Source organism: Rhinoderma darwinii, chromosome 8, assembly GCF_050947455.1.
Source record: "Rhinoderma darwinii isolate aRhiDar2 chromosome 8, aRhiDar2.hap1, whole genome shotgun sequence".
NCBI lineage: Eukaryota > Metazoa > Chordata > Amphibia > Anura > Rhinodermatidae > Rhinoderma > Rhinoderma darwinii.
The window spans coordinates 15072599-15095522 of NC_134694.1; the positions used below are offsets into that span (position 1 = coordinate 15072599).

Genomic DNA, 22924 nt, shown 5'->3' on the forward strand with positions numbered 1-22924 from the left:
TCCATCTCAGATTTGTTCTGCAAGTTTCTAATATACTTTGTACATCAATTCCTCACCATTTTCAAGATCGATGCTTGCTAGCAATGAATGGAAACAATGTGAGCTAAACAGTCTGTATTTATTGCTGATATTTCTTAGGCTCTATTTACACCATGTTGGGCCATACTTGTGGCTGTATAGGTCCAGCATACGGCATCCATAGAAGTCTATAGGGCCATACTATACTCCTGTATATCTCCAGTTTGATACGGAGGCATACACTGGTTTTTCATATATAGACAGTCAGATGTGTCACATTCATTAAAGGCCGGTGAGGCTACTGTCTGTCATCAGAAATTAATGCTGGCTATTTCGTGTAGCATGTTGGAAAGTACCCAAAGGGACTTCATTCATCAGAAGTTACATCCCATAACAGGCTACGATCCCTGCCTGCCTGTCACATATGGCTATCTATTGCTCAATGTGAGTTATATGTCTACGTTCCATCACATAATAAAATGTGTTAAATAAAACACTTTTACATCTTATACTGAATCTCCACCTTTTAACACTACGTCATTTTTAGGTCTGTCATTCTGTACTGATTATCTTCATAATACATTTTTTGCGCAGTCGTGGGCTCTATTCTTCTAAAACAAATCCCTTGTATAGCCATAGTGTTAAATAACAAAATTGTGGCTGCCTGTAGCCACCACTAGGGGGAGCTTAGGAGTTTACTGCATACAGTTTATACATTGAACTCAATAATAACACAGTATGCAACAAGCTCATAAGCTCCCCCTAGTGGTGGCTGCAGACAGACAAAATTGCATCATTCAACTATGTCTACACAGAGGATTTAGAGCTCTTACCCTTACCATCCATTGTAAAGGTATCTCCCTTGATATAGCTTCTATCTCTCTTGTCTAATAATGTTGATCTGACTGTGAACAGGGAGCCCTGCATAGCTTCACATTGCCCATGGGCAGAGGGAGAGGGCACAAACCTGAGCTAGGGTCCATCCTATTCATGGGACCCATAGTAATTGCAGAGGATTCTTCAATGGTGCATATGACCTTGCCTACTGGTGGTCGCATACTGTTGGAGCTGATGCTTGACAACCAGATGAGTAAGGCACTTGATCTTCACAAAGTCAGAAAATGAATTGGTTAGTATCTTTGCATCTTCCTCACATAGTTGGAAAAATATGTCACCTTGCTGGGTATTTATATATATATATATATATATATATATATATATATATATATACACACACATATACATATACACACATATATACATATACACACATATACATATATATACACACATATATACATACATATATATACACACATATATACACATACATATATATATACACACATATATATATATATATATATGCAACCTTCTCTACAACATAGAAGAAATGGTGGACTGAGAGTGATCTAGGCCCCCTGGGCATTAAACGTCATGGGCCCCTTTACCGACCACTATAAATACACTTGATTTGGGTGAATAAATTACATTTGTGGCGTAATTATTACCGACCAAAAGGCTGTGGTCCTCTCTAGTCATAGGCCTTTGGGCGCTGTTCTAATGCCCAAATGATCAGCTATGTGACACTAGCATACAAATATATCTCCTTATGAAGGAAATAACGTTTCTGCTCCCTATATGATATTATTCAGGATGTATATGGGAGATACGTGATGTTTACTATACACAGAAATGAAATTGTATATCTTGGTAGTAATGACCTTGGGTTGGGCATTTCCTGGCAGACGAGAGAGAGACCATGAAGGAAAGAAAGTGCCTTTTATTTCACAAGCTGGCAGAGGGCAATATTACTATAATAAACCGTTAACAATTAGAAAAACGGGATAAACATCTACAGAAATGTTTCAAAGTTTGACCATATTGATTGAAATCTTCAGGAGGTCATAAGGGGACGTCTAGGTCCTCACGTTTGATCTCACAGAGATGTATAGACTCAAGACATTCTATATAAACATATATTGTAAAGAATAAATAATATAGGCCGACTCTTCCTGGCCTGTCATAAGTTCCGTTTGTTTTTCTTATGAAAATGTAAGTAGAGGATACAAAGAATATGTCATTGTCTTCCTATATGTCAGCGGTGTAAAGGGGACTTGCATGCAAGCGACCATCAATGATGTTCATAATGATCAAGTGCGTACATAAGGGAGAGGTGGTTACTTAAAAAAAACAAAAAACTTAACTCCTCACTTGTTGCTGAACAGCGTTTTTGTCAGCATAAGACTGCTGGCACTAATGTTTACGGGCTATGATGGCGCTATTAATGGGGGTCATCCTGGCTGTCATGTGAACGTATGGCAGCATTATATATATATATATATATATATATATATATACATTGTATGTTGATATTATTGGTTGACTTTATATTAAGGGCACTTATTAATCAAGTGCATGCTACTACTGTTTGTAATCTTGCATTTTATTGTAGCTTTGTAGCTGTACAGTTTTCATTTTACCTTAATAATCGTTTTATTTAGCAAAATCACTAGGTCCCCCTACATGATGTTTTACCCAGAACATCCAAAGACCTTAAATGGGTTGTCCAGTACCTAAAATTTGATGGCCTATCCTCAGGATAAAGAAGAAATATATTACAGAAAGTTCGCTCACCGCGTTTCCAATGCGTTAGTTGGTGCAAGTTGGTACAAATTGAGTTAATCCAGGTGCTGCAGGTGCTTGTAAATACTTCCAATGAAGTCCTGTGTCGACAGCAGGTATACAAGGTAATGGACGTGAACAATGAAAGGTGTATCCAGCACTCGGCATAAAAGTTAAATGGTTTATTCGGTCATTTAAAACAGAAGGTTTAAAACAAAGATCCCGGGACCACGCTTACGCGTTTCAGACTACTAGGGTTCTTAATCATAGCTATGGCTATGGACCCTAGCGGTCTGAAACGCGTAAGCATGGTCCCGGGATCTTTGTTTTAAACATTCTGTTTTAAAATGACCGAATAAACCATTTAACTTTTATACCGAGTGCTGGATACACCTTTCATTGTTCACCTCCATTACCTTGTATCCTCTGGATAGGCCATCAATATCTGATTAATTGGAGTCCGAATCCCGGCACCCCCGCCGATTAGCAGTTTTGAAGACGACGCAGTGCTTTGAAGTGAATGGGAGAAGGCTGTAATACTGTGAGCCGCTGCTGTAAGTGTGTCGGCAATTCACAGTGTGAGTATCAAAGGAAATGAAGGGGAAGCCCCTTCAAAACAGCTGATCGGTGGAGGTGCCGAGAGTCAAACCCCGACTGATCAGATATTGATGGCCTATCCTGAGGATAGGCCACACATTTTTAGGGACTGAACAACCCCTTTAATCTGGTCCTGTGCCCCCAATCAAGTTAATACACAGGCAGTGGCATACATAGAAGAGAGGGAGCACGATAATAAAAAAATTAATTGGGGCGCCTATTATGGTGCCAAGTTTTGACAACCACGCCCTTTCAGTGACCCTTGGGCCAATTGCATCTGTAATTGTTAATGTTTTGTGCATGTAGCCTGGAATATTTGGCACAGGTCCAGGTGAACACTCCAGGAAACACCTATGCACATAATGACAAATCATTTTATTGGTATTAATGTAATTTATGGCGGCCACACAAATTCCATAGCACGTTCGGCTCCCTATACACGTGCACACATGAATGCGTTCTCAATGGAGAGGGGGGTATATGCCGCTGCCAGGCACTTCTGGGGGCAGCTTATCTCCCTGGAGAACAAAGGATCGGGCATGTTGAAATTCAATATGTTCGATCCTTTTTTTCCCCGAAATCTGCAGAACGAATGTCGGCCGAACATCTAAGGGCCCAGTCACATCTGCATTGGAGGCTCTGTTAGGGGCCTCCTTCGCAGATCCGGCCAAAAATACAGTAAACAATAGCACAGCATGCTGCGCTATTGTTTCCGGTAAAACCACAAACACGCTGACGAAACTCAATGGAATCCACTAAAATCAATGGGTTCCGTCGGGCGCTGGTGGTGTCCATCGTACAACAGAACTGGCGCTTCCGGCATTTTCGTTGTTCTGCTTCACTGAGGTGTAAAGCTGCCCTAATACGGTTTACATTAGATGGTGGGGAGGTCCTGCTGAAATCGGCGAGTTCGGCTGCAGTTAGTCTAATGTGTATGGCCATTTTCAGAGAACATAGATATGAGATAGATAGAATAGATAGATAGATAGATAGATAGATAGATAGATAGATTTGATTGTACAATTTAATGTAAAGGATACTGGAGAATCTTTATTGTGAATGTTACACTTTGTACATAACATTTGGGTAACTTATACAGTGACATAAGATATGTAATAGTCAGACCATGCTACCAATTATTCAAAGATATGAAGATCCAGCACCGAAGCTCCTTTTACACGGGCAGATATTCTGACCATTAAACGAGCGTTGATTGCCAAATCACCATGTCGATCAGCACTCGTTTGCTCCATTTACATGGAGCAATGTTCACAAGTATGGGGGGAGCGTCTGCTGTGGTCCTGTATCCAGGGCCGCCGTCAGCACTCGGCGAACCCAGGCAAGTGCCGGGGTCCACTAGCCTTCGAAAGGCCCACTAGGCCAATGGGTGCTGCCGCTGCCGTTATGGCTCCTCCAAGAGTCTAATCCCCGGCCAGAGTGTTGCTGAAGGGATTCTGCTTCTAGAGGGAGCCCCTGTCTAGGAGGCGGTGTAACTACCGCTGTAGCAGCCAAACAGCTGCTACAGGGCCCACTGCATGAGGGGGTCTGTGTCGCCCACCATCAAAGCCCCCCCATGCCCAGTGGCCCTGCTAGCAGCCGCTTCGGCTGCTTCAGCGGTAGCTAAGCCACATGCAATAGTATCTGCGTCCTTAGGATGCTATGACAGAGCAGGGTGGTAGCTGCGACCCGCATCTATCTGACATTTATGACATAACCTGTGGATATGTTATAAATGTCCTTCATGAGAAAACCCCTTTAATCTCACCTATTTGGGAATGTTTTTCTTATTCCCTTCCCTATGTGTTATAGAAATGGTAAAACTTCATACAGAATAGTTTGTATTACTTTCTCAGTTTCTTGGTGGGGGTCCTGAGAAGAGAATAGGGTTGTGCTGCAGGTGGCTGATTGTGCCGCAGTGCTTATACAGGGCCGTGGCCTCTACATTCTCAGGTTTGGTGAGTAGTGGGACCCTTTATTTAGCCCTACCTGTTATTTTATATCAATCCCATAGATCTAAGTGATCAGAATATGCTAAACGGTGACGTTGAGATTATTTCAACATTGTTTATTTGTATGCAAAAAAGTCACGCCCCATTTGTAGGACACACGTGTATATATATATATTTATATTATATAATCGTTAAGGACGTGGTGTCCAAAGCTCACATAGAGCTCCGCCCACATAGAGCTCCGCCCACAGCCCAACAACCAGTTAGCTCCGCCCACAGCCAGAAGACTGAGGAAGGAGATGTGAGTGATTAGTGGCGTAGCTATAATGCCCCCCCTCCCATACACAGTATAATACCCCCCTCCCTCCCATACACAGTATAATGCCCCCCTCCCTCCCATACACATTAAAATGCCCCCCTCCCTCCCATACACAGTATAATGCACCCTCCCATACACAGTATAATGCCCCCATCTCCCCCCATACACAGTATAATGCCCCCATATGTACGGACCAAATAGAAAAATAATAACATACATACTTACCTATCCCCGTTCCCCCGCCAGGTGGAGGATCCTTCTCCTCCTCCGGTCTGTGCGATGTGAGTGACTCAGTGCAGACAGGTGAGATTACGTCACTATATGGTGCCTGCCTTCGCCGAGCCGCTCGCAGCACACTGAGCACAGTGCATAGGAGGCAAAGGATCCTCCACCCGTCGTGGGAACGGTGATAGGTAAGTATGTATGTTATTATTTTTCTATTTGGTCCGTACATATGGGGGCATTATATTGTGTATGGGAGGGAGGGGGCATTTTAATGTGTATTAGGAGGGGGGCAATATACTTTGTATGGGAGGGGGAAGCTATGGGGGGCATTATACTGTGTGGGGGCCACTATGGGGGGCATTATACTGTGGGGGCAGCTATGGGGGGAATTATACTGTGTGGGGGAAGCTATGGGGAGCATTATGCTGTGTGAGGGCAGCTATGGGGAGCATTATGCTGTGTGGGGGCAACTATGGGGACTAATATGCTGTGTGGGGGCAACTGTGGGGAGCATTATGCTGTGTGGGGGAATCTGTGGGGGGCATTATACTATGTGGGGGAAGCTATGGGGGGCATTATACTGTGGGGGCAGCTATGAGGGGCAATATACTGTGGGGGCAGCTATGAAGGGCATTATACTGTGGAAGGAGCTGATATGGGGGGCATTATACTGTGTGGGGGCAGCTATTGGGGGGTATTATACTGTGTGGGGGCAGCTATGGGGAGCATTATACTGTGTGTGGGCAACTATGGGGGGCATTATATGGTGTGGGGGCAGCTATGGGGAGCATTTATATATATTAACAGACCACTGCATTCCTTTTGCTAGCAAAATATATCTGCATAATATTTCCAGCGTGCATTATCCCTTTTAGACTTTCTCCTATTAATCTACTGAATGCTATTTCCTGGTCTTCTGCTTTGCCAACATTTTGTGAGACTATGCTTCGTTAAGGCCTCATGAACACTTCTGTCGGCCATTGTACAGCTGCTAATGACGGTTCCGTCAAACACGGGCCGCACACGGATGGCTTCCATGTGCAGTCCATTGTTTCACGGACCAAATTCAATGAAAAGGCCGAGACTGTTCCACCAAAAACGGGCAGGAGTAGGACCTGCACTACTTTTGACGGAACGGCCGCACGGTTCCATTAACAACGGAAGTGTGCATGGCCCAATTGAAATTAATGTGTCAGGGTGCTATCCGTTCAAAAAACAGATAGCACCCGACGAAAAAAACTGAAGTGGGGATAAGGCCTAAGACTGACTTGATTTACTATAGGTCCGTGATGTTTTTTAAAAGCATATGTTTGTGATTTATTTTTTTATGCTGTGACCAAGAACGGTAGAGTTTGAAACGCGTAACAGAAGGAATCTTGCATTTTTTTTATTTTTATTGAAACATGTTTTAATGATATACAAATAAAACAGTGGTTTTAAGCGACAAGTGCTGGATCTTCTTATCTTTTTGATTAAATGGATTTACTGAAAGCCATCAGGTTTCTGTGCATTTGAAGATAAGGACTGGGGTGAATCTACTGGATGTTGGAAGTGCTGAGCCTTTCATTATTGTTTTTGTCAATAACCATGTTAGGGCTCATTCACACAACCATTGTTTCTTCAGTGTCCAATTTGGGTTTTTGCGGACGGCACACTGAAACATTCATTTCTATGGGTACATCCGTATTTTTTATTTTTTTCCTACGGATCAGTGTGTCTGTTTTGCAAATGATAGAACAGGTCCTATTCTTGTCCATATTTGCGGTCCATCTCAACCATTCTAGTGTATGGGTTCGCAAAAAAAAACGAACCGCACAAGGATGCCACTAGGACGCCACTGTGTTTTGCCATCCGCAAAATGGAAACAGTCATGTGCATGATGTATGTACAATTAATGTTCCAGTAATATTACATTTACCCTAAGATGTTATATCTTAGCTCGGGACAGCTTATTTATTAGTCGTGCGGGTTTTTATCTCTTATTTTTTGTTTAGTGCTGTATGTATTGCGCACTTTGTGGTTTTTGTTTTTTTGGACGTATATGTCAAGTGCAAGATTTGGAGCATACACAATATATACTGTACCAATAACCAACATATATAGACATATTCTAAACACTGTAAAATATACTTTCTACAACCGTACAAATAATACAATTTGTTAATAAATATATACAACCGTTGTCAAATCTCTTCACAGCTGAAGGCATGAGCCCTCTACCGCTATAATAAGCAGCCATCATGACCCCAATAATTATAATATCTATACAAAAGTAACAATACTGGTTAATACATAAATCCAACCTATAGGCTAGAGCTAAACCCGCGACATGTGCCATGTAATAACTAACGCAAATGTGTTAATCAGAAATTTTGCGTTATAATTATGTCACGGCCTCAGTCTCCTTTGACTTTTATGAGGCCCAACAGTGGCCTTAACAATGGTGTTCTCCATAACAACCAATCAGATTCCAGCTTTCATCTTTCGAGTACAGGTTAAAAATTACAAGCTGGAATCTGATTGGTTGCTTTGGAAAATGCTTCACTTTTTGTCTAAACTGGGCCTTATTTATCAAAACTGCTCATAGCAACCAATCAGAGCACAGCATTATTCTGCTGTGGTAAAATAAAAGCTGCACCGTGATTGGTTTCTTAGGGCAACAAGGTCAGATTTTCTCTTAGATAGGCTTAATAACTAAGGCCCAATGCGTTTCTATGTCATCTGGCCAGTGCGCCATTCTTGCATTGCAAATGTGGGGGGTCTAGCTCTACCCTTAGAAAATACAATACTATAAAACAAACAGCTTTTACATAGTAAAAATAAATAAATTAAAAATATTTGGATTTTTTTTTCTATACAGACTGGTATAATCTGACAGACTTTTGCGCCCAAGCAGACCTACTGATGGGCTCAAAAGAGTCTAAAGTGTTCATAAATGGGAGGTAAATGGGATGTTACTATAGTTCGGGGGAAGGGGTGCCCGGGCAGGAGGTTTCATGTGTGTTGTAATATAGAAAGATACATATAGAAACTAGTGGTGTTGCCGCTAGTTGGCAAACACTTCTCCATGACTTCCTGGTAAGCTTGTGCTTATACACAGCATCTAATCTGAATGAGCAGAGCTGCAGTGTAAAGCATGGAAGTGGAACAGAGCAGCATTATGTGTCATTTTTTAAATCTGAACATCCACTTCAACATGTGAATTGACATCTAAAGAAAGTCCTATTGCAATTATCAAAATGAGCAACCACCAGGTGCCCATTGACGTGCCATTGCTTGAAAGAAAGAAGGTTGGCATAGCCCACAGGTTGTTTCCCTTCTCCATTTTGTTTGCTAATGTTGTGTTACTAGAGGAGATCCTGCACAGGTTCACACCTTTCATAGTGAAGGGGGTACCTGAGCTGATGCCTCTCATCTCTAAGAACTTCATGGTCCATATTGGCCACATGGTTACTTATTAGGATAATTTCTGAGAAGGTTATTGCTGGGATGGCTATTATTCTATGTAGCTTCGGCATTAGGAGGAGTTGTATACATGTTCCTGAGGTATTTATCATTGAATTTGCTACAATACAGTATATACTTTGGATCGTTGATAAGCCGCCGCCACCACCAGGCACATTCATGAACTGCTTTATGGTATACGCAGGAAAATGTCTTCCTACTACGATATATGACTGCTGCAAATGACCGTCAAGTCTTATGATATGTAAAAGCAAATACTGTAGGTTGGATTGAGAGCTTTATATTCAGGTTGGTTATGTACATAAAAAAAAAAACACGAATAATTGGAACCGTCCATGTTCCACCTTTGGTTTAGGTCATCAGACTAGTCCTGATATGTGTCCATCTTATTCCTTTCCACGGAAATCTTGCTCTAAACCGTCTCCATGTCAGTCGCTTTGTTTGCCGTCAAGTAGATAATATTCCGGGACTGACATATTAGGATATTATCGCTGGTCTTGTATCTATGTCCATTATCAATGCTGGATAGATTTTCATCAATTTTGCTTTGTCAGGAGACATATAGGTAGGTGAAGATCAGAGAAGTAATCTCATTCAAGACCCTCACAATGAAGTCACCGCTTTATAAATGATAGGGCCACAGTCTTTATGTCTCCTGGATGACGGTGGTTGTTAGGGTGGTATACTCCGCAGTTATGCTCGGCTGCTGCTACTACAGGGGGTACTTTGTGTGCTGTCAATACTGTGGTTTGTGCTGCTGCTCTCAGACCCTCCAGTCACTGTCGGAACTGGCCGCATCTTATAAGAGGAGCCTACGTGGAAGAAAAGGAAGAAGATGTTATTGTTAAAGGGTTAGTCTGGTTTAGTAGGGGTCCCTCATCTATTATCCAGACTGGAGGGCAGCTATAAAGAGCCTCTCTTGCTCTAGAAGACCTGGCATGTCCATGCATTACAAGAAAAAATAATTGATTTCTATGGGATGTGTGTAATTCTTCCTTTCTCCTGCGGTGGCGCTGCAGGTAATTTGCGCACTTGCTGATAGCTTCCCCCAAGGATTACAGCGGATCACTGGGGCTTTTGTGAAAAATTGTGTGAAAAATTAAGTCTATACATATTTTCAGCCACTAAATGTAAGGCTTTGTGTGTGCATTACAGACCACAGTACAATCTTATTAAGTGCCGTACATTCCACCGTATCTTTCCCTAGAAGCACTGAAGCGGTTTTTTTTCGACGGGAGAATTTGGTGTCTAATGAAGTATTCCTTCATTAGAATGCATTACTCCATATTCAGGATCCATATCATAAGGATTGAAAATATGGTTGTGTACATGAGCCCTAAACAAGAATGTACCATTCACAGACACCAAGCAGAGATCTTAAAAACGGGGAACAATTGAAAACCAAATTATATTAAAAAGTTGCAGAACCTCTTTAGCTGTATCAGAATTCAATTCACATTTATAACATCATATGGGGAACAGTAACTTTTTTAAATTTGGTGGCACAGAAGAAGGTGGGACTTCTAGTGGGGAGACCATCAGAGATCCTTAGCACTAGATATAGTCAATGCGTTGTGTTCTATACAATGAAACGTTGTAATGGATGAAATAACATGGGTTGAGTATTTTTTATCGCGTACTTACGTGTGCGGGTATAGATGAACCACAAGGCAGCTGTTAGCAATGCTCCAACCAGGAACGCTCCAAATGTGATTCCCAGGACAGACTCCATGCTAAGGCCTCGTTCTGGAGAGACACAATATTAGGGACCTGTGTTTTTTTTGTGTTTTTTTTAAAATCAACAATTCGCGCCTATTTAAGTTGATGTGTTTTTTGTGCTTCCGTTTCTGCTGTATGCATTTGGCATGTAGTGTATATTACATGCTGGCAACCAGCTTATCTGGCTTGCACCATCGCCCTATCATTCTCCTTCCCTGTTTAAGCTGATGAGCATTCTGTGTCTCTTCCCCGTCTCCTTTCCAATAGGCTTGTGTTTATTTTGGCTTCTGGTTGCTTCCTTCCTGCCCTCACATCTCCCCGTTCCCCATGTACTGGGGTCAGCACACACTGTTTCCTGAGGGCAGCAATAGCCCTTGTGCTGACTGCTCCCTGTCGGTGACATCACTAGTTCCTGGAGATCAGGGGAAGAGGAACGCTCGCTTTTCTCTGATGGTAAAATTAATAATCCTGAAATTTATTCCAAAATCAAATGCGACATTGAAATGTGTCCAATTGGGTTAATGACATTGGACTTGCTTTCCTGTATTGGAAACCCTACAAATTGCCTGATTAAGTTCAAATGTAGCATTCCACAATATATCAAAAGGTAGAATTCTGGTTTATACCTCACTAACCTTAAAGGAAGACTTCAGGCCAAATTGTAGTGCAGTGCCTAAGGGGGCGGGGCATGACACTAAACACTAAAGAGAAAATCTCTGTTTCATGCTCCACCCCCTCTGCCAACCTGTGGCTGTATTTTTTACATTGGTTCCTCGGTCATATGATTTCAGTTCAGCCTCATCTCTTCAAAAAGCACATCCTTAATAATGTACGTTTAGATTAAGCTACCATATATTATCAGAGAATTTATTATCTTCACTTACTACGAGAGTTGGATTTGTTGACAATCGTTACATCCAATGACTTGTACACACAGCATTCCTAAGATTGAACAGAATTAGTATACAATTAGAAGGACATGATAAGGGTAAAACACTGACCATGTATATAAAATGTGTTGGCGACATAGGCACAGCTTGAAGTTCTTGGGCCCTGGCACATATATACAGTACAGCCAACCTAATTTAATATTCTTGGTTGTGATAACCTTTAAAGGGGTTGCCCCTCTCCGTATGCCCTAATAAGTCATATTGGAATAATCAGGACCCCCAATCGGAACATCCCGCTTTGGCAAAGATCAGCTCTCATTCTGAAGGTCCGCTGGGACCATGTATTACATGGATGCCAATTCATTTCAATATGCTAAAATACACTATATGTTAAATACACAGGTAGCTGCTAGGCCACCCATGAGTATGCCCTAGTAACTGGCCATCCCAAAAGGCAGCATAGGGTAGTTTAATGGGTGCTGGGCTCTCTGCTTATACCTTATGTGCCTCTCCCCTTTGTTTTACATCCTCTATGCCGCGGTCAGCACAACTAAGCTAATATATGTTACTCAAAAATAAAAATGTTTGGGCTCTTTTAAACTATACAGATAATATTGGAATCAACGTTACCGGTATGGCTTAAATTGCTCAAAATCACCCACATTACATGGATTTCAAGAGTTAGACACATTGTTTACTCCAGTTCTGGGTTGGCGTCAGCACTGGACAAACCTGGGTAGATGCCAGGGACCCCTGGGCTTGGGGGGGAATCTTTAGCAATCTGGGCAACCAGGCTTTATACCTGTCAAGGTAAGGATTTGATATACAGGGGGCCCACATACATCTGGAACTGGCCCAGATCTACGTATTGATAACCAGTCATTGTTTAGTACATTGAGCTTCATATATATCTCATAACTCACCAGTGGGATATCATATCCATAACAAAATGTACAGTTGAGTTTAGCAGAACTTGTGTCTGGAAGTGATAGTCCATGTGTGTTAAATATCCAGGAGAGACTGTCCATAGTATGCTGAGGCCGGCTTTTGTTCAGCATCACTATCTCGTTGCCCGCTAATAAATCACACTTACTTACTGACCGGTCTACGAAAGTAGTGTTCACCTATCAGAATGACAGTGAGAGAGGGATATGTCAAACCATTGCAAACGTCTCATGTACAGATTATACTAGAGGACTTCTTCTCAACCAACCACACAGTCCTCCAAAGGTGACAATCCAGAAGAACGAAGCAATTCTAGAACGAACTCCCAACTTTATATTAAATTGTGCGTATAAAAATACAACCAATCCAAATACAATCTATATGTGTTAATGGAATGCCAATTGGCTGGTATGACAAGGGTCTCAGCTTATTATTTAGTAACAAAATGACGATACTGGGCAAGTGCTAAAAAAGTAAATGAATGAAGAAATGGAGCAAGTGTTATAGAGATGAGGGTCATTGAGACCTCTTGCACTCAGGGCCTGGATTGTGGTTGGTTGAGGCCCATGGAAACATAATTTGCTGAGGGCCCCCATACCACCTCTGAGATCCAGACCCCACCTGATCCCCTATCACAGCCACCTATAGGAGAGGTGTTTCAATTTAGCTACACTAAAATTTTGAGAAAAGCTTTCCAACATTCCTGAAGCTCGCAATTAATATCCAGAGGTATCACTTGAAGTTCCTGGACCCCACTGCATAATCTGTAATAGCCCCCACCCCAATTAAAAAATTGACATTTATAACACTGGTGTCGCCTTATGTGGCAGAGAGGCCTCTGGGCTCCCTCAGGCATGAGGGCCCGGGTGTGACTGCTTCCTTTGGACCCCCTATAGCTACGCCACTGCTAAAATATACAAAATATCACCATGCACTTGATTGGCTTTAAAGTGATGTCAATGTATTGTTCGTTTCCTATCCCTCAGAACATACCCGCACATAGGTGATCTGATCAGCATCAAATGTCTTGGTGGGCAGGGTGAAGTCAGGGCTTTGAAATACTTCTACTTTGATTGTGGGAATAGCACACATAAAGATTTTCTAAAAGAAAAAAAAAGAAAAAAACACAAGGTTTAGTATTCTGTTCTTATATACAAACAAACGTAGAACAAGAGTATAACCACACGAAAGCAGTACATGTAAAATAATACAATACCATAATATATAGTGATACTTACAGTGAAAATTTGGGTTTCACTCCTTCTTACATTTAGCTAGAAAAAAAAAAAAAAAAAACTTTCAGAAAAATCATAACACATTCTATGAGTAGATGCTGAACAAAATGCAGGCACAGAAGTACAAATTTAAAATTCCTTTCTTTTGCATTAAAGGAGCACTCCAGGCAAAACTGATACACTGTGTTATTCCATGTGCAGGGCCTGAGGGGGCGGAGCATGACACAGGGATTCAAAGAACACCATAGAGAGTGTTTATACAGCTACATTTTCCCGTGCTTTGAAGTGGAAGTAACAAGACTAAGTTGTAAAGCTAGTAAGTCAAATGCCCCTCATTCTTGGGCATTGCAGGTCAGCACTCTGTGTTAACAATGAATGGGGGCTATAAGGCTGGCATTTTATGGGGACTCTGTGACTTACATTTTATGGGGGCTCTGTGATTGGCACTTAATTGGGGCTTTGTGACTTGCATTTTATGGGGATCTATGGTTGGCAATTGATGTGGACTCTGTGGCTGGCAGTTGATGGAAACTGTGGCTGGCAATATATATAGGGCTGTGTTGAATTCTATGGGGGTACTGTATGGGGCCTCTGTGGCTGGTACCAGGGCCACCATCAGGGCTGTACTACTGGTACTGCCGTTAGGGACCCAGGAACAATGATGAAAAAATAGGGGCCCATCCGCTTCTCAGCTGCTTTAAACATTTGAATGAAGGGCCCAGTGTTAGTCACTTGGAGAAAGGAAAGGACCCTGCAATGTAATACAATGTAATATAATGTAATAGGGCCCGTTCCTTACTCTGAAGTAACTAACGCTGGGGCCCTGAGAGACTAACAGAAGGGGAAGATGCAGCATGAGAAGCAGAACTCCGTGTGGAGATCCCGACCACCAGACGTGTCCTTCTCTACACCGCCGACTGGACCTGCAGGCCGGTGAGTGTCCCCCTCTCCATCCTGCTTCACATTCCTCCTGACATCACTTGTAGAATAGAAGACATCACTTGAAAAAGAAGTCCATGTTACTTCTTCAGCCATTTTTGGAGCCGTTTTTCATAGACTCTATAGAAAAACAGCTCCAAAAACAGGCGTAAAAAACACAGCAAAAAACGCGAATTTGATTAAAAAAAAGTCTGAAAAATCAGACGATTTTTATTTTGTGTGTGCACATATCCAAAGGGTTAATTTGTTGTAAATCCCTAGCAAATTCTGTAAGGCTACATGCACACATTAAGGAATTTGGTGCACAAAATCCGCATCAACACCGCAGGTAATTCTGCAGGTAAAATCTGCACCTAATAGTGCGTTTTTTTAAATAAATTTTTAGGTGCGGTTTTTACATTTTGATGCAGAAATAGGTGCAGGTTTTACGCTGCAGATTTTTTTAAAACTAGTCAGAAACAGTTCGCAAGCGGAAAAGCAAGATAAATTGACATGTAGTATATTTTCAAATACGCACCGCAGGTCAATTTTTGTGCAGAAAAAATCTGCGACATGTAGCTGAGATTTCTTGATCTCATTTACTTTGCTGGTACTGTATAACACTGCGGATTTGCCGCTCGAAAAGACCAGCGACAAATTTGTACGTAATAAGTATCGTGTGTATTTGGCCTAAAAGATTTTTTTTTTAACACACCCTAAGCGCCGTTCACACATGCTGGATTTGATACGGATTGAATGACATGCCGATGATTCTGCATCCCATGTATATGAGGTTTCCGGAACCCAGTTCACATGCTACAAAAAATTTTCCACGTGTATTTTTGTCCACACCATGAAAAAAAATCCACCACAGTAATAAGCAGCTTGCGACTTATTTTGCATGGAAAAGCCGAGAATAAGCAACGTTGAATGACAATGGGACTTAGGCCTTGTTCACATAGTTTTTTGCGGGCAGAAAAATCTGCCTCGAAATTCCTTCAGGCTTTCTCTGTCTCCCATTTAAATCAATAGGAGGCGATTTCGGAAGTTTTTTGCTGCAGTTTCCAACGTGGTTTCTGCGGCAAAAAACTGTGAACAGGGCCTTATTCTCGTGCGGATCTGCTACACGCTTGTGGCACATCTGCGTCAGAAATCAAAGGGAAAGCCTCAGATTTTTGCTGTTGAAAAACACATTGAACTTTAATGGCAACGTAGGAACGGAGCATTAGTTCTCCTTACATCCCCACAAGCGCTTCCCCCTCCCTTAAGGCCCCCTTCACATCATGTGGCTGCCCTAAGTTTATCGTGTCCGCAAGGAAATCTCCTAACGTACACTATAAAAAACGTAGGCGATAATTCACAAGGCTCCATTATGTCCTTTTAGCCTCCGTCCGGCTGGTAGACGTCGGTTTACCTTATTTTTGAAGGATGGAATAGCGTAGTAGACTTTGCTATTCCATCCTGAGAGATTCCACAAAAATCTGTATACCGCTCCTGACATTAATATATGGACAGTGACGTCAGGAGCTTCCCAGTGCCGGAGTCCCCAGGCAGAGCATCACAAGTTGGCTACCCGTGGACTTTGTCTCTGGGAAAGCTCCTGACCTCACTGTCCATATATGTAAAGTGACGTCAGGGGATTCTCCAGGGCCGGAATCCCTGGCCAGAGTATTACCGACGCTCCGGCCGTGGACTCAGGTTTTGCGAAGCTTCTGACTTCATTTTACGTACAGGGACATCAGGAACAGCGCCATAGTCTCTGGGCAGAGCGCTAGTAGAAGGCTCCAGCCCTAGGAAAGCTCCAGACGTCACTGCCATTCATGGACAGTGACTTCAGGAGTTTCCCCTGGGCCATTCCCTGGGCGATGTATGCCATACAGTGGGATAGAATTTGGCAAAAAAGATCAAAATCCAGAGCATGAAACGGTCACTGCCTGCTCCATGGTTTCCTTCACTGTAATTGACATCAGCACCAAAATCATTTAATGTGTATAACGTACAAACGTGAGTGCCACACTTTCCGTTGTCCACCCCCGGTAATGGAGGGGGGGTCCAGACATCTTGGCTTTATGGGGCTCAGAATTTCCTGATGGCGGCCCTGGCTGGTACTATATGAAGGTTCAGTGTCTGACAATTTAGGGGGCTCTGTAGTTGGTACTGCAGACAGGTTCTGAGGCTGGCACTATATGGGTGCTCTGTGGCTGGTATTGTATGTGGTCTCTGTACTGACACTCAATGGGGTCTTTGTAAATGGGGGTTCTCTGGTTGGCATTCTATTGGGGCTCTGTGTCTAATACTGTATGAGGACTCTATGGCTGGCTGTGGTATGGTGGCACTGCACGTGGCACTTTTGTGGGGGTCTGCTATGAATACATGGACTATATCTGTGACTCCACACGTAACAAGTTTCTGCGTACACCTGCAAACAAGCTATGACTACTTCTGCACCACTTTAATGATAACATTACTGTTATCATAAAATCTAAGGCATCATGTTTAGGCCTCTGATAGGTACACAAGCCTGGAGTAGTTAATAATGTCTTAGATCACTTACACTGTTGATTATCATATTCTCAATCACTTGACTTTCACACTTCGTCTTTGAAGTGTCCAACACGATGGAATCTTTTCGAAATTTAGCCGTGCACGTAGGTTCAATAAAATATATATCTTCAAGACTTTTCAAATTACAGACCTAAAATATACAAAAATGAGCATCATGTTCCATCAGAATCTTATGTCCATTGTAAAGTAACATAGAAAAATGTCATGGAAGGTGCTGCCACATTTAAATTACATGGCACCACCGAAAAATGGAAAACGGCCTTGGATTTGCCACATCTGTATGTATGAAGAGTGGATCTGGTTTGCCTAATTCATTGTCACTATCCCACTGCATTTACATTTGAGGAAGATGACGACCAAAAAGACAACAGATGCAATCACAAAAATCAGGACCATGGCACAGAGAAGACTGAAGACCCACACACAGGATATTATAGAGAAACGCTACGGTCACCAGGAGTCAAAATTGACTTGATGATACTCAATGCTAAAGTCTATGTTCATCTTTGCTACCAATTTTACTGCTCTAATTAGCTATAACAAAGGAAAATTAAGCAATTTTAGGAATAGTCTTGGTTAAAAAATCTTCTTCCATTTTGTGTCTACAGCTCCTACGCAGACCTAGGTGTCTCCAAGGTTACAGACTACAAAACAAACACTATGTAGTCCTTGACAATTTACCTTCATGACTTCATTGCTCATTGAAATGATCAGCTGTTCATCATTGCACATGTAATGTATGCTGGAGGAATTTAGCAGTGTCGTGCACTGGTCCTCTAGTTGATCAGTAGTGGGCGCTTTATCCTTTGTAACTAAAGTCCCGGGAAAAGAAAACGACAGATATTTTAAGTCAAATGACACCAGCTAATGGAACATAAATGAACACGGCTTTCTATTAAGGAGAATCTGTCTGCTCTTCTGACATGTCTGATTTAGTAAAAATAACAATAATAATTCTCGAACACCTCTTCCTAGAACTCTACGTTGTGCCATTCCTCTGTTATTCCTCCTGGAAATGTATGAATACATTGACAACTGGGTGCTATAATTCCTCTTGGCATGTTCCTAAACAGTCTGATATTGTCAGCACTGATTGGCTCTAGATTTAAAGGGCCCACTCCAACTGGACAACACCTTCTTAGAGTAAAGCCACGAAGGCGATCAACTAATTGCAACGCTGCTCATATGTTATTGCTGAGGGGGCTACATGCGGCCGCATGGGCCGAAATGTAGTATTACATAGCATCATTCAAATATGGTCGTATGAATAGGGATTGTCCAGATGGGAAAACCCCTTTAAGAGGGCTTATATTTGCGCTGGTTGCTACTGGTTACAGTACATGTTATAAACTACGTGACTCTCACTGCCATATATTGAAGTGAATTAACAACATTTTGGAAACAACATTTTCCAAGAAGAAGTTCTCACTGTGTAAGTAAAGTTTAATGGTTGAACAATGAAAAGTTCTGTAACTTTCTAATAGACTTGCTGTTCCAATTCCTCATCATTTTCAAGATCTCTGCTCACTGTCAGCAAATGGAAAAACATTCAAAGACTGAAACAAATCCTAACCTAGGCCTGGTCACACAGTTGATGGATTTGTTTTAATGTATCAGTCTAGGCAAAACTTTTTGAGCTAAAGACACCACCAGAACATTACCTCTCTCCTGTTCTGATAGTTTGCTACAATGTATCAGTGTAGCCTGAAGTGTATACTCTTTCGATCACAGCCTGAGGCTCTCCAGCTGTGATGAAACTAAAACTCCCAGCTGGAAAACGATAAGTTACAAACCACTATCATAGGCTTTTATACACTGGATAATATAGAAGCATATAGGTCTGTACAGTTTTACAAGATGACTCACGCAGTCGAGCACTGAAGATTAAAGGGGTTCTCTCATGAAGAATTAGGTCATATGGACGTCATAGACGGGGTCCCTCTCTCTGAGCCACAAAGGAGACCCATCCTGTCCATGCATTATATGGACAGCCATTCATTTGAATGACCGCCATGTAATGCTACTTATAGAAAACATGTCTGGCCAGAAGTGGCTTTACCCCTCCCATCTATAGTAGGCGATCACTGATGATTAAAGCTCAGACCCGCTGTGATCAGCAGATCGATGTGCCTACTTCATTTGAAAAAGGGTTGACTTGGTTAGACAACTCCTTCAACACCTTATGCATGGTAAAATCGTAAAAGATTAACAATAATATGGTAAGATAATAACAGTCTTGTCCTTACCACATGAAACTTGAAGAGTCACAGACCTGGCATCGGAGACATGCATGTATGATATGTTTTTCAGATTTTCTTTGTCTTTTAATATATTGCTGATAAGTTCATCTTTAGTTTCTGGCAGAGATAACGTTAACTTGGGTATTGTTAAACCATTAAGTGTAAAATTCCCAGAGGCCTAGAGAAAACCACGAATTTCAGTTAAATGTTTATATTTTTTTAGTGAAGAGCATAGAATCTGAGCAGGGCCAAGCAGTCTATCTGATGGTCAAGTTGATAGCCAAGGGCCAAACAAAGGTGGGTGGAGGCCCATGGCCAAAAAATTAGCTGGGGGCCCTGATCCAACCTCTCAGACACAGACCTCATCTGAGGGAGTTATGGAGACAGTCGAGCCAGACTTAGACTGTGATAGAGGGTGCTACATGCATGCTTGGCCACCTCGCCACCTCCTCTCGGGTGAATAGGAACGCCGGACGGCCATCAGATGACCCCTGTTTTCCCACAGGCGGGCAGTGTGTACACCCATATACGTAGTGACTGTGAGACCTACAAGGTGAATGTCAGGGAAGGGAGCTGAAATCTCTCCTGCATCTTCCAGACAAGCGGTTCTCGTGGGATTTGAACAACTGGATCAGAAGAACTGGCCTAAGGTCCCCTGCACACAACCGTGCCCCTAATCACTGTCCGTGATTACATGCACAGCTAACGGCCGTGGACAGCCATCCACATTTGCGGGCCATGCTCCCTTATAAACTATGGGCGTATATGTCCTATTTTTTACGGAGCCTTTCGACGGCACGGACACCTTCCCATAAATATACGGGAAGGTGTCCGTCGGACATAGAAATGAATGGGTCTGTAATTACGCACAAAATCTACGGTTGTGTGCATGGGGCCTAAGAATGTAGGTCTCTAAGGTAGTGGATGTCCCTGGGCACATGCCCTGTGTGCCCTCGACACCTTGTGTACAACCTCAGCCCTGCACTAGTTATTAGGCAAGACGTTGCTTCAAATGGCCATGATGAATAAGGAAAGCCAAATTGTGACTTAGGCCTACGATTTTTTTATGGGGTCATATGGTGTCTCTGTATAGAACTCTATTACAAAGGTATAATACAAAGGTATAATACAGCGTCCAAGGGAGTTATATGAATCCGACAGAAAAGCTCCTTATGCCTCAGTCTGCAATGGGGGGCATACAGAGGTATAGTAGGGTTCCATAGTTTGCTATATGTGCAGTAAAAAAGCTTAATATAACTCGGAAGTTGTACAGAGTCGTAATGCCCCTATGTGCATGAACCTTAAAGGGGAAGTCTTCTTTTCAGCTTACCACTATTTGAATGTCCTGCGTGCTATGAATGTTCCAGTTGTTGCCTGTCTCGCTCTTCAGCAACACCAAGGGTGGTTTGTAACATGAATCATGGCTAGAGGTCACATTAATATCTATTACTTTGTCACTGCAAAGAAACAAGAAATAAATATTTATTTCACATTATTGCTCCAATGCATCAAAAATATTTTAAAAAAAGAAGCAACTTTATAGATAAAATAAATGCAATCTTATAGTTTAATGTATGCTTGTAACGTCAGATAGGAAATACCTCTTCAATCTCACTCTGGAGGACTCGACATTGTTGATATCAATGGTCACTGTGCAATGCTTCATTTTCCCTGTGGTGGCGCTACAGCAGAATTTAACACTTGCTGCTGGTTTCCCCCCACAAGGGTTGCCTTCTAACAAAAGGATTGGCCCTTTAAGTCAAGTTTCTTGTACCCATACCTAAAAAACTTTCAATACCAGCTAATCAGTACCTGTGTCCAAACCTGCCCATGAAGAAGTGATGGTTGCAGAGCCAGGCACACAATACACATGGGAGTAGCTCGGTGTAAGCTCAGTATAAATATGTGAATAAGGGGTTAAATAAGCCGTATCTAATACAGTTTTAAAAGTGGTATCTCCCAGAAGTCCTTGCAGCGTACCTTGGGTTAGGGTGTTGATGAGTGACATGTACGATGTAGGCATTTCTTAACGGTTCTGGGCTCTGGACAGCACACGTCTCTATGTCCACAATATCATATTTTGCTTGGAGAAAGTTTGTAGCTCGAAAGTTATCCTGCAGTACGCACGTCTCTGGTCCAGTTTTATCTACGAAGAAATAAACCATAAAATGACGGAAAGAAAACTGAGAAGCGAATGTCTTCCGTCAACAGATTGAACCCCGAGGCCTGATTTACACGAGCGTGTGCGTTTTGCGCATGCAAAAAACGCAGCGTTTTGCGTGCGCAAAATGCACTTAACAGCTGCGTGTGTCATCAGTGTATGATGCGCGGCTGCGTGATTTTCGCGCAGCCGCCATCATTATGACACTCCGTTTGAATGTTTGTAAACAGAAAAGCACGTGGTGCTTTTCTGTTTACATTCAGAGTTTGACAGCTGTTGCGCGAATCACGCAGTTCGCACGGAAGTGCTTCCGTGCGACCTGCGTGGTTTTCACGCACCCATTGACTTCAATGGGTGCGTGATGCGCGAAAAACGCTGAAATATAGAACATGGCGTGAGTTTTACGCAGCGCACTCGCGCTGCGCAACACCCACGGACTGTCTGCACTGCCCCATAGAGTAATATAGGTGCGTACGACACGCGTGAAACGTATACACAAAATGCGGAAAGCACATCCATTTTTTTTGCATACCCGTGCATCCGTTCCGCAAATTATAGAACACGTCCTATTCTTGGCGAATCTGCGGTTCGTCTTGCCCATTCTAGTGTATGGATCCGCAAAAAAAAAATGGACATCACACGGAAGCCATCAAGATGTGTGTTTTGCAGGTCCACAAAAAGGAAACGGTTGTGTGCATGATGCCTAAGTGTAATATTTACTATGCACTGTATGATTCTGTGATGTTTGTGTATGGCAGCAACACAATATAATTCCTCCATAGCAGCCTCCCACACAGTATAATGCCCCATAGCTGTCCCCGGACAGTATAATTCCCCAATAGCTGCCCCACACAGTATAATGTCCCCATAGCTGGCCCCCCCACCCAATATAATGCCCCCATAGTGCCTAAAAAAAGGGTAAAAATATAAATACTCACCTAACCCCGTTCCCACGACGGGTGGAGGAGATCCCTCTACTCCTCTGATCTATGCATTGTGTGTGGATCGGCGCAGACAGGCGCGATAACGTCACTGCATCGCGCCTGACTGTGC

At 42.5% G+C, this 22924-nt stretch overlaps 1 protein-coding gene across 1 annotated transcript in view; it reads right to left on the reverse strand.

Moving 5' to 3' along the window:
* Positions 1-9462: 9462 nt before the first annotated feature.
* The window catches only part of ENG (endoglin), a 34564-nt gene continuing 21102 nt past the window's right edge, over positions 9463-22924 (reverse strand). The window contains exons 5-15 of the mRNA XM_075835252.1: positions 21691-21856; positions 21041-21167; positions 19717-19888; positions 18152-18282; positions 17460-17600; positions 13991-14026; positions 13746-13853; positions 12731-12931; positions 11802-11859; positions 10843-10944; positions 9463-10010 (exon numbers count right to left, since the gene is read on the reverse strand). Coding sequence (XP_075691367.1) covers positions 9892-10010; positions 10843-10944; positions 11802-11859; positions 12731-12931; positions 13746-13853; positions 13991-14026; positions 17460-17600; positions 18152-18282; positions 19717-19888; positions 21041-21167; positions 21691-21856 — 1361 coding nt within the window. The 3' untranslated portion in view covers positions 9463-9891. The remainder of the gene's footprint in view (positions 10011-10842; positions 10945-11801; positions 11860-12730; positions 12932-13745; positions 13854-13990; positions 14027-17459; positions 17601-18151; positions 18283-19716; positions 19889-21040; positions 21168-21690; positions 21857-22924) is intronic.